Raw genomic sequence first — 12,905 nt, forward strand, 5'->3', positions numbered from 1 at the left:
AAATGATAAGGAAATAGTACAGTATAGTGGAATGAGTGTGGACTAGTTCAGACAGACCTATTTGGTGTGAATCCCATTCTCCCACATACTGGTTTTTATGGAAATTAGGTTAGTTCTTTAACTTGTATGAACCTCATATTTAAGTAGTTGTGAGGATTGGCTATAATGAATGTCAAGTACCAAGTTCAGTGCCTGACCCAAAGTTAAATAATAAGGTAGCTGGCTAAAGTGGAGAAAGGCATACATAGGCTTTGGAAATCAGCTTAAGTTTCAGTTATGGCTCAGCTGTTTTCTGGCTATCAGCAAGTCACTTAACTACTCTGAAATTTTGCCTAGCAGGGTTACCCTAAGGATTAGAAGTGGTTGATACGAAGTTTGGCAAATATAATAGACATTTAGTAAATGGTAGCTATTGCTATATTGTGGTCCTAATTACTAAGGTTATCTTTAAGATTGTTATCGTAGTTTAAATCTGTACATATCTTTCAACTTTTCTTTTGCAAATTGAAGGTTCCAAGTGACGTTCTTTATTTTAACAGCTGCTTGGTCTAGTGTGGATAGGGGAATGAATACCTCTGAACAGAATTCTGCTTCTTTTGCATCTCTCACACTTAACTCTGCTGTTTCTGGTATGTGAAAACAGTCTTTCATTTAGTTAACAAAAAAATTTCTGTTTAAATTCATTTTAGCTCTTGCTATTTGGAAAATAACCCAGAGTCAAGTGCTGCTATCAACATAAGTAATAGATATATAAAATAGCAGAGGCCTTAACAAAAGGGGGAGAAAGAAAGACCTAAATTTTTTCTGCAAGTGGTTCCTTTCTGTAGTGGAGATAGGAAGATTCTGTGACCTAACATAACTGAAAGTGCCTTGGCACACGGACAGGAACGCAAATAGAAGGCCTTCCTTCCCTTTAGGGTCACGATACTTTTCTGTTACTAGCATATTTCTGCCATGCTTCTACTTGCAGTTTGCCTTTTATTTCTGTTTGCCCTTTTATCTATTTTATTCATCATGAATTTTATAGCTAAGCCTTTCAGGTTATGTAGAACCTCACATAAGAACTCTACTTAGAGCATCTGTTGATGTAGAAAATACAGTATTACTAATAAACTGTTATCAATTCAGCAGTACTTAAGTGAATCATGTAGAAGTCATATGTACTTAACAAATACTACATAAATATGGGAGGTGTTAAGTTTGTAGCATTTGGTTCACGTCAGACTTCATGGACCCAGTGTACTAATTATGTAGTTCCACAGTGTCTGGAGTCACTAGAATAGCCGTTCGTAGGTTTTTTTCCATAAAGGGCACAATAATATTTTAGGCTTTGTGGGCCATACTGTCTCTGTGGAACTACTTAATTCGACATTGTAGCAGGAAGGCAGCCGGAGAGGATGCATAAACAGATGACTGTCTGATTTTGAAATATTATTTTGATTTTTTTCCCCAGCCATTTGTAAATATAAAAACTGGTTTTGGCTCATGGGCCACACAAAAAAGTGAGTTTACCTTTGGCCCATGGGTCATAGTTTACCAACCTCTGGTCTCATAGACTGCATTTCAGTTCCAGAGATACAAATTAATTGCTTCTTTCATTTGATGACTTGGTGCAATGCAGATGCTATTCTCTTCATATATTCAGAGAAAGCAGCATTGGCGGCTAAAAAAATAGCAATAGTGTTACTTTAGTGCTTACTTTAGTAAGCAGTTAATATGCTAATTATATATGGATTTATAGGGCTATTCTACTTGTCAAAATTTATATTAAAAAGTATGTAACTTTGACTATATATCAAGCCATTATATTAAGAGTTATGGGCTGGTAAGTTAGAGGAAGGCTGCTAAGATAATCTATAACCAAGTGAAATGTGTAAGTTAGGAAGGACTTTCACAAGAGGACATGATTGTATGTAAGTCTTTTACACTAACAGGTTTTCTTAAGCATTTCTTTCTGTCAGTGGCTTTGAGTCCTAAGGGAGTATCAGAGTCTCCCAAGCTTTCCAGTACATATGGAAATTCTGATTGAGAAAGTCTGGGGTATAGATATCCGTGATAGATAACAATTTATGGCTATAGAACAAGGGCTTTTCACCTGGCATCCATGAGTTTCTGAGCCCCCAAAATTATATGCAAAATTTTGTGTTATGTTCCGGGCAGTAGTCCGTCAGAGCTTTCATCAGATTGTAAGGACTCTGTGACCCCATTTTCTCCTTCCTCCCAAAAAAATGAAAACAGAAGAAATTCAGACGAAGGTAGACGCTTCTCTTTAAACACACCTGAACTTACCATGGTCTCTCGACCATCAGCACAACTCTCCTGCCTCTGACTTCTCTCTGCCTCACCTCTCTAGGTAATCATCTAGGTCTTTAACTTTTCCTTAGGCATAAGGTTCTAGCAAACCCAGACATTTTCTAGTTCTCTCCTTTGGGGCTCTCAGGATATAGATGTGTACCCTTGAAACATTCAGGATTTCTTTTGTGCTTTATTATTTTTCATTGAGAACAAAAATAAAAGAACTTTTTTTGGATTTTTTTGAAATTTGTAGATACTCAGTTTGAAATACGTATTATAAAAGACAAAATACGTATTATAAAGACAAAAACTAGGGACAAAATGTAGTTCTAATCCGTGAATTAGATCAAGTGATTATCATGCTTAATCTGAAATTACCCTCAATTCTACTTTTACTTATCTTAACTCTTTCTAATGTCTGAATTTTTCCTTTTAGGGGAAGTAAAAAATAATTTAGTCTCCATATGCAAAGTATAGAACTATTGTTATGAAACATCACTAGAAAATTCCATTTTTAATTTTATTGCATTCGTTTTCATTTAAGGGTCTACTGCTGAGCCAGTTTCTCATTCTACCACTTCTGATTATCAGTGGGATGCTAGCCGTAATCAACCCTATATCGATGATGAATGGTCTGGGTTAAGTATGTCCTTTTAAAAATTATGCTTTTGCTTTTGTTTTTGTTTTTTAGAATTTTCTTCCTAGCACCCTAAATTCATGCTTTTAGGTTTTAATTTTAATCCTAATTTTCACCCCTTAGGTCATAGTAATATAATACCAAATGTGTACTACTTATAAGCTAATTACTCAATAACTGTAGAATTTAAATTCACTTTCTGTAATTGAGGCAGTATTTAAACATGACTTTCTTATAGTTGCTTTATAGTTTTTCTGTTTTTTTCTATTTTTTGTTTTAAATGAATGTTCTGTTTCTTAGTTTTAGCATAATAGAGTGAATATAATATGCAGGAATTGCTTTTAGTTTGTGAGGTATGCAAGTTTTGTATTAGAAAGCTGTTTTCTTAGCCTGATTCCCAGTGGAAAGTTAAAGGCAAGAGTTCTAAAAAAAAAAAAGAGGAAGGGGAAAAAAATACAGTTTTTACGTTCAGAAAACTTATACCACCTTCATTTTTTAAAAATCCAAGATTTTTTCCCCCCAGCACCTCAAACCTCTGAATATACTCCTTTCTCAAAAATTTTACAGCACATCCTTTTCTACTGTTTATTTAGCACTTTTATGTTACTTTGTGGACTTTTCCACCATGTGGCCAGTGTGAGAAAAAAAATTTTTTTTGAGATTATGGTTTCTTTGAGTTGAACGAATGAAATGAAACAAACCCACTAGAAATGGGAACTCTCAATTTCTCTTCCATCCTCAGTACTTAGTGCAGTGCTTTACATGCGGGTGTTCAGTAGTAGTGATGATAAGAAATGCAAACCCTTGACTATGTGCCAGGCCCTCACGTAAGTTTTGTATGTTTTGTTGAATGCTTATAACAGTTCTACCAAGTAGGTGTTTTTTTCCCCCACACTTTCCAGATGAAGAAACTGAGGCAAAGAAAAGTTATCTAACCTAGGTCACACAGTTAAGTGCAGGAGGTGGTAGTCTGGCTCCAGAGTTCAAGCTCTTACCCACCATATGGTACAGCCTTAGGGATGGTTGTAATCTCTAAGGTAAATTTTGCAACACAGTGGGACGCTTGGGTGGCTCTGTGGGTTAAGCATCCAACTTCAGCTCAGGTCATGATCTCCCGGTTCAGGAGTTCGAGCCCCACGTCAGGCTCTGTGCTGACAGCTCCAGAGCCCGGAGCCTGCTTCCGATTCTGTTTCTCTCTGCCTCTCTCCCACTCACACTATGTCTCTCTTTCAAGAATAAATAAATATTAAAAAAAAAATTTTATTTAATTAAAAAACTTGCAACACAATACAAAAATTAGCCCATAGATTACTTAGTCTTTGTAGATGAGCTGAAGCACAGTTCTTACAGATCAAGGGAAGTGAGTTTGGAAAGGTAGGTTAGGCAGTGAAAAGTCTTGAGCTCCTGGCTAAAGACTAGGGATGTGGGGTTGGCATACTAGTTTAGAAGATATTTCCTAGTTCTGGTCCTCACTTTAAAATGTAATACTTCCTGTGGCTCAGACTTACCTTGGAATCTAGATTAATTGAACTGTAAAATGGAACAAATAATCTTGCATACTACTTCTGTAGATTGTTGTGAGGTTTTAATGTGGTAATAAATGCACGTGAAAGCTTTTTGTAAATTATGGAGAAGAATGCTCAGCTAGGTACAGAATAGAAGTGAAGAGTGTTTATAGGAATGATTGTAGGAGAATAGTAGTGAAGAATCTGGGCAGCTCTGGGCTGAAGCTGAGGAAAACTGAGTCTTCCGGGTTCTGGGCTTCCCTACTTGGACAGAATGACTCCACTTTTATCTGTTTTAGAATTCTTGTAATGTGAAAAACACCATAGACTGCTAAAATAAAAGACTGAAGAAAAAGTGTGTATCCACGGAACTCTGTTGAAAGTAAAGAGTATCAAACACCGTCCATCTTTCCACACTGTCTCATTTGTTAGGCTGTTGGCAGTCTTTTTTTTTTTTTTTTTTTAATTTTTTTTTTTTTTTTTTCTAACGTTTATTTATTTTTGAGACAGAGACAGAACATGAACAGGGGAGGGTCAGAGAGAGAGGGAGAATCTGAAACAGGCTCCAGGCTCTGAGCTGTCAGCACAGAGCCTGACGCGGGGCTCGAACTCACGGACCGCGAAATCATGACCTGAGCCGAAGTTGGGCCCTGAACCGACTGAGCCACCCAGGCGCCCCATCAGTCTTTTAAGTCCCGAGTTACTCTTTAACCAACCTCATTTTCTCTGAATTTTATTTTTTGTTATCTTTAATGTGGCTGATTTTGGTATTCAGGGAACTGAAGTATTCCTTCTAAATTTATAAAATGCATGATTTAATATTTGAGATTACTAATCCACAAAGTATGTATATATGTGTGTATATGTGTATGTATACACACACACACACTAGCTCTCCATTTAACAATGTGATGTGATTAATACGTTGACCTTGTTGTTTGAGGCATTGACCTCATATGACAAGAAGGCAACATTTGAGTATAAAGTTAAGATGCTATAGTACAGAAGATAACATTTTTTTAAAGACTGATAATCTTGTAATTGATCGTAAAGGAACAGCCATCATCATAACCCCTGTAAAAAGTCAGATTATGAATTCACGTCAGAGTATGAATGAATTTGCTGCAGCATATAAAGGGGTTAAGAGCATGAGCTTCAAGGACAGACTTCCTGGGTTTGCTCTTACGCAGGTGCATAGTCATTCTGTGCTTCGGTTTCCTCATCTGTAGAAAGAGTAGCTCTTCTCCCACAGTTGAGAGAATTAAATGATAAAGTACATATATAGCATTTAGAACACTGCCTGAATATTCAGTAAATAGTAAGTGCTATGGTGCTGCTGATACTCTTCTTGGGGCAAAATTAGTCTATGCAGTGGGGCTAGTTAGTATTGTCTGAACACTAGAAAACGTCTTTCTAACATAGTTGTTTTATTAAAGTCAGTACTAAAGTAAGTTCTGGTCAGAAACAGCTGACAGCTGTTTTTTTACTGAGGTAAAATAGAGATTAGTTATGAGATGCTTAAACTTAAAACATTTTTCACACAAATTAAATAGATAAATTCTCTACCATTTTGAAAGGACACTAGTATGGCCCTTTGAAAAGATACTGGCACGGGGCGCCTGGGTGGCGCAGTCGGTTAAGCATCCGACTTCAGCCAGGTCACGATCTCGCGGTCCGTGAGTTCGAGCCCCGCGTCAGGCTCTGGGCTGATGGCTCAGAGCCTGGAGCCTGTTTCCGATTCTGTGTCTCCCTCTCTCTCTGCCCCTCCCCCGTTCATGCTCTGTCTCTCTCTGTCCCCAAAAAAATAAACGTTGAAAAAAAAAAACCATTAAAAAAAAAAAAGAAAAGATACTGGCAAACTGTGGGAGACTTGAGAAATGAGAAGTTACTCTATTATAAATGGAAAAAACTATACAATGAATGAAACCATACTACATCGTTTCCTTAAGGGAAAGAAATTTTATTAGCATATTAGGGCTCATGACTCTTAAGAATTATGTGTTGAGAGAGCGCCTGGGTGGCTCAGTCAGTTGAGCGTCCATCGTCAACTCAGGTCATGATCTCACAGCTTGTGAGTTCAAGCCCCATGTCGTGCTCTGTGCTGGTAGCTCAGAGCCTGGAGCATGCTTAAGATTCTGTGTCTCCCACTCTCTCTCTCTCTGCCCCTCCCCTGCTCATGCTCTCTCTCTCTCAAATATAAATAAACATTAAAAAATAAAAAAGAATTATGTGTTGAGAAGTCTTCTGGTGACAGCTTTTATGTTTAGGTTATCTGTTGTTTTATATAGTAGTTTTATTTATTCCAGTTAATATTAAAAAAAAAAAAAAAACCTAACCTAAAATCAGTAAACTTGGAACAATCAACAGAAAGCTTTATAAAGCCAGTAGAGATTTGTGCTGCTGTTAATGTTCTTTAAGAAGTTAAATCATAGGCTACATTCATTCCCCAGACTTTCTGGTTATATAAGCCTTTAAAAAAATAATGTTACTAAATACTTTACGAGATTTTTACCCCTTATCTCCTCCCACCACCGTATTTATTAAGAAAATAGTTTGTTTATATGTTACTGTGTTGCCCACTCACGTGTCTAGACTTTTTTTCTTTTAAAAGAAAATAAAGTTTCCTTTCTGACAAGAGGCCTTAGAGACTAGCTTATGAAGAGAAATTTTCCAGATCTACATTTCTTATTTGTGAGGTTTAAGCAAAATCTGTGACATTCAAATCTCTTAACGGTGTTGCTAATGAATGCTTAATGTAAGATAAGCAATTGGTTCGACATCTATATTTATAAAAATGATTTCCACATTAAGACATACCAGTGTATCTTACTGAGAGATTTATCAGGATTGTAAGAAATACATTTTTAGTTGTCTATGCCCGATAGCTTAGAAACTGACTTTCTATTGTTATGTCATCAGTGATACATAAACACTACACCTACCATTTATTGAGCATTTACTGCATTGCTGTGTATTACTTTAAATGTATCTACTATAATCTTCTCAGCACTCCTATGAAGTTAGTATATAGCCCATTAAGATTATGAAATCTGACCCAAATCACATAGTTGTTAAGTGGTAGGGGCAGACCAATATTCAGATGTGAATCTGTTTGACTCTAAGGTCCATGCTCTTAACCCCTATGTTACTACTATGTAATACTGCCTCCGGATACCTGCTCCTGGTAGTAAATTTAAGAAGGATCTTCCTTTATTATAATATACTTCATGCTTGTAATCAATTGTTCCGTGTTTTTCTTCCGCTAGGTTATAAATTCTTATGTTTTCAGTCTCCATCCTCTACTGTTTGAGCCCTCTTCTCCCTCTCCACACCCCCATGATAGAATCTTTCTTTCTGTACTTCATTATCTCTTGTACTTACCTATCTTCACCTCTAAATAGATAAGACCAGGAACTCCATGTGGGGAGGAAGTATATTGTTCTCATTTTTCTATCTCTAGTACCTGCCCAGCTCAAGTTCTAGTACATAGTAAGTGCTTAATAAGGTGAAATTCCTGTAATTCCAGTGACAAGATATATCTGTTGTTAATGTATTATTTTCTTTAATCTCTTCTTCATATAAATTTGGTATCCTGTTTTACAGTTTTGTTTTTTTTTTTACTTTGAGCATTTTCCCAGATTATTATATTCTTCTAAAACATTGGTTTTAAAGCCTTCATGTGGTATCATAATACCTCCCCTTTAAACAAAAATAATGGAGTTCACATGAAAAAATAAGAATAGCAGAGAAAATAAGAATGCAGGCAGATTTGTCATTCTAGTTACTAACAGGTATTACAGAATTATATATGGCACCATTCCAGGAATATATCAGTGAAATAGGGTAGAAATTCTAGAAACAGACTGAAGTGTATGTGAAAAAACTTACTAGTTAATAAAAGTAGCATTTGACATTAATGGGAAAAGATTGGATTTTTCATTGGAGCAATTATAGAATGACTAATTAACCATTTAGAAATAAAGCTTAATATCTATCATCTTAAACCGCTGGGAATGAAACCTGGCTATAAGTAGTCATTGCAGAAGTAGATGTGGAAGCATTTATGAAATCCAGGGAGAGGGGCAAGAATTGACTTTGAGAGCTACTTAACCAAGATAAAGCCAAAGATTGTTTTTCCCTTTTTAGAATAAGCAAGGAAGTAAAATTCTCTGGAGTGAAAGAAAGGAATCTAGGAGTCTAGAATAAAAATTTATTCTTAAGAATAGACGATAGAAACCCTGAAAGTGACTTGGCCTATTTTGAAATAATAAAAGTAGCATTGAATAATCTGGAAAATGTAAGAAGGTACAAGTTATTAAGTATTAAAGGAGGAAGAGGTTGTAGCCATTAAAAATCATAAAGTAATTATTTTTTTTAAAAAAGGAAAGAAGACATTAAATATTCTGTCATGACTTGGTGAATTTCAAGAGGAATGTAGTCTTGAAAAGCTGCTAAAGGGCAGGAGACATGATGTAAAAGGACAGGTGGGAGTATAATTTTGGCACTGCTGTTAAAGATTGGTTACTTCCGTACCCTAGAAAATAAATCAATTACAAAACTGTAATGACCAAGTCCCAAACCAAGTTAGACCTAAACAGTGAAAAGAGAGCAAAATTAGGAGATAGGTAACAAAGGAATTAGGGGGAGTGGAATTAAACGGGTAATTCTTAAGTTTTCTGGGATTTTTTAGAAATTCCATTTAATTAGCCATATGATGTGCCTAGCAGAAGTTTGACAAAGGTTTTTACCATCATGTTACTGGGTTCTCTTCTAGCTCTTAAAATATGCTTGAGAGAAAGAAGGAAGAACAATAGTTTATAGTTACAACTTAGTTCAACATAAGGAACTTTAGTTTTTGCATTTTAGTTTTTGGCAGAAATGATAGATACCTAATTCGCACTGTTAAATTTTAGATGGTCTGTCTTCTGCTGATCCCAGCTCTGATTGGAATGCTCCAGCAGAAGAGTGGGGAAATTGGGTAGATGAAGAAAGAGCTTCACTTCTAAAGTCCCAGGAACCAATTCCTGATGATCAAAAAGTGAGTAAAGGCATTGGCGGGTATGTCTATTTCTCTGTGCACCCAACTATGTTAGAATTACTGGAGGGTACATTCTGTATCATAAACACATCCAGTGGTAGAATTGTTTCTGAGCCATTCTGATCATACTTGCTTTAATCATTGTGCCTGCATGCCTTCTCTATATCACTGTTTTTTCTTTCCACAAATTATTGAGGATTCTAATATGTAGAAAGCACTATTAGGCACTGATAAGAAAACACAGTTCTTTTCTCTTATCAGAATTACTATAATAGTTGATATAACAGCAACTAAGTGTGTTTAGAGAAGAACAGAACGGTTGCCAATGAAAGAGTAAGGAAGGCTCACCACGAAAAAGGTGTCAAGGCGGGAAGATAGGTGAACAGTTTAGTGGAGAGGTAAACATTACACGTGTGTGGAATCCATTAATGACAGGATCTTCCCCTTGTAGGCCATATTCCTTAAAGAAAGGAACCATGAAGTTTTTATTTTTGTAGCTCTAGCAACATGCTTGGCACTCAGTAAATAAATGAATGATACATACCTTGCCACATTTTTATGAAATTCTATAAGTGATTAGAACCTACTGACAGCTTTTAAACTAGGGATAGCCTAACCATCACTAGGGTTAGGAAAGTTAGGCTGGATACAGGAGAAAGAGAAGAAGCTTGGGAAGCTATTTTGTACTATTTTGGGGTAAGTGTTAAAGAGGCAATTATATGAATTGGGTAGGAGATAATTAACTAAACTAAACTAAACTGAGAGCTTTGAAAAATAAATGGAAGTAATTTACAAGTCCTAAAGCTACTGATCAAACTTTGCAACTGGTTGGTTGTAGGAATAAGGTTGGAAAGTCCAGAGGCTCTGAAGGTAATAGGGTCATTCAACAAATTACTAATTGAACATCTGCCACAAGTCAGGTATTGTGCTAGTGGAGGAACAAGATAAAACACAGTTACTGCCTTCAAAGAGCCTACAGTCTAGTTAGGGAGGAGAGGAAGAAGACAGGCATATCAGCGGGTGAACGTAATGTTACAGTTTGTGCCAGGTATTACAGAAGCACTTGGAAGTTTTAGCAAAAGCATCCTAGAGGTGAAAGCAGAATGTGAAACAAAGAGTGGTCAGAAATTAAACTGGAGAAGAGAGGCATGGACCAGATGCTAAAAGTTCTTGAACGTCATTTAAAAACCTGGGTTTTATGCTATAAATAATGGAGGGATTTTAAGATGGAAGGATTCTACTGGCAGCCCGTGTAGAAAAAAAGGAGTAGTAGAGGCATATGTGAATAAAGGTAGGAAGGCCAGGTTAGAGGTTGGTTAGTTAGTCCGGGACAGTAATGGTAAGAATGGTACACAGAGGGGTCCCATTGGCTCCCACACATTGGAGCTTGCGGCTCTTGATCTCGGGGTTGTAGGTTCAGACCCCATGTTGGGTGTAGAGATTACTTAAAAAAATAAAATCTTTAAAAAAAGAATGGCATACAGAATACAGGGCAGACTTAAAATAATAAATTGAAATAGGGGTGCCTGGGTGGTTCAGTCAGTGAAAGCATCTAACTCTTGATCTCAGCTCAAGTCATGATCTCAGGGTTGTGAGTTCAAGCCCTACATTGGGCTCCACGCTGAGCATGGAGCCTACTTAATAAAGAAATAGACTGATTGATTGAAATAAAATCCACAGGACATGTGATTAGAATTGAATGGAGAAAGAGTCATCGAAAGACTTCCAGGATTTTAGGTTGGGTAACTGGGAAGGAAGGTGGAAGTAGTGTTCCCAACAGAGAAGATACGGGAGCAAAAGCTAGTTGACTGGGGGGAAAGATGGTTGGTTCCATTTGGACTATGTTAAATACGAAGTGTTTTGTAGAAATGCCTAAGAGAAGTTGGTTTTATACCAGGTTAAAGTTTAGGGAGAAGGTCTGTGTTTGGAAGTTATAAGCATATGGTTGTTAAACATTTTGAGGGTGCATGAAATATCTAGGAAAAGTCTGTAGACCTGAAAAGCGCAGTGGGATGAATAGGAATCTGGGAAAGGGAAACTCCTCCAACTTTTAAGAAGAAACAAAAGCGCATGAAAGAGACTGAGAGAAGAGAGTTCTGGGTCACAAGAAGCTGAAGCACTTGCTGTCTGGTAATTAAGAGCAGTTTCATTAGAGGAGCGCCTGGGTGGCCTCAGTTGGTTGAGCATCCAACTTCAGCTCAGGTCACGATCACAGAGTTCGTGGGTTCAAGCCCCGCGCCAGTCTCTATGCTGACAGCTCAGAGACTGGAGCCTGCTTCAGATTCTGTCTCTCTCTCCCCCTCCCCAGCTCACACTCTGTGTGTGTCTCTCTCTGTCAAAAATAAACATTAAAAATAAAAGACCAGTTTCATTAGAAATCTTAGAATAGTAACCATATTGCAGTAAGTTGAGTAAATGAGGGTTAGAAAACAGTATGCTTTTTTAATGTGTTTTTTTTTAAAGTAAGTAAGGATAGGAATGGAGGGAAGGTAGTGGATGACAGTGAAACTCTAGTACCAGGAAGGGTTTTGTTGGAGGTTGTTTGTGCTTTCATGGTAAGAGAGATTTTAGTGCAGGGGTTGGTAAACTTTTTATTAAAGGTTCATACAGCAGTGTAAAAGCAACCACAGACAATTTGGAAATGAACTTTATTTACAAAAACTGGCATTGGGCTAGATTTGTGGTTTGTCAGCCCTTGCTTTACTGTAGATGCAAAGAGAAAGGGTCTAGAACAAAGTAAAAGTTACACATAAATAAGAGATTTGGCTAATAGAGTAAGATCCTGGCAGTAGAGGTGGGGGAACCTTAGGCATGAGTGGATTGTAGGTTGGCCTTTGATAGGATGGTAGTACCTCTGATCTTTAGAGACCAGAGAAAGGAAGAGGTAGTAATGGGATTTATTACTAAGTGTGTAAATAAATGTAGAGGGCGACAGTTAACAGGTAATATGAAAGTTGAGGGGGTTAGAGGGAGAAAGGGATGAATGGACAGAGCACAGAGGGTTTTTAGGGCAGTAAAACTACTCTGTCTGACACTGTAATGGTGAATTCATGTCATAATACATTTTTTCCAAACCAGTAGAATGTGTAACACCAAGAGTGAACCCGAAGGTAACCTGTAGGGGCTTTGAGTAATGATAAGGCAGTGTAGGCTCCTCTATTGTAACAGATGTACCACTCTGGGGGGCGCGCCCCCGCCGGGGCCCCCTCGCGCGCGGGGGGCTGTGCATGTGAGGTGGGGGAGTATATGGAAATCTCTATCTTCAGTTTTGCTGTGAACCTAAAATTGCTGTAAAAAATAAAGTCTATTAGGGAAAAAAGCTTCCTGGTAATAGTACCTTAACACATAGTAACCATTCTGATATTTGTTGAATGTTTAGTGAATGTACAATCAAAAATATATTTCTCGGGGGGCGCCTGGGTGGCTCAGT

General features: G+C 37.3%; 1 protein-coding gene across 5 annotated transcripts in view; it reads left to right on the top strand.

Moving 5' to 3' along the window:
* The window catches only part of MTDH (metadherin), a 57,801-nt gene that overhangs the window by 31,672 nt on the left and 13,224 nt on the right, over nucleotides 1-12,905 (top strand). For 2 of the 5 annotated variants that reach the window (XM_040494067.1, XM_040494069.1), the window contains exons 7-9: nucleotides 540-629; nucleotides 2,840-2,938; nucleotides 9,351-9,475. In XM_040494067.1, coding sequence (XP_040350001.1) covers nucleotides 540-629; nucleotides 2,840-2,938; nucleotides 9,351-9,475 — 314 coding nt within the window. The remainder of the gene's footprint in view (nucleotides 1-539; nucleotides 630-2,839; nucleotides 2,939-9,350; nucleotides 9,476-12,905) is intronic. The other 3 variants (XM_040494071.1, XM_040494068.1, XM_040494070.1) reach the window with 2 other exon arrangements.

Source organism: Herpailurus yagouaroundi, unplaced genomic scaffold (genome assembly GCF_014898765.1).
Source record: "Herpailurus yagouaroundi ecotype Mexico unplaced genomic scaffold, PumYag 186, whole genome shotgun sequence".
NCBI classification, from domain to species: Eukaryota; Metazoa; Chordata; class Mammalia; order Carnivora; family Felidae; genus Herpailurus; species Herpailurus yagouaroundi.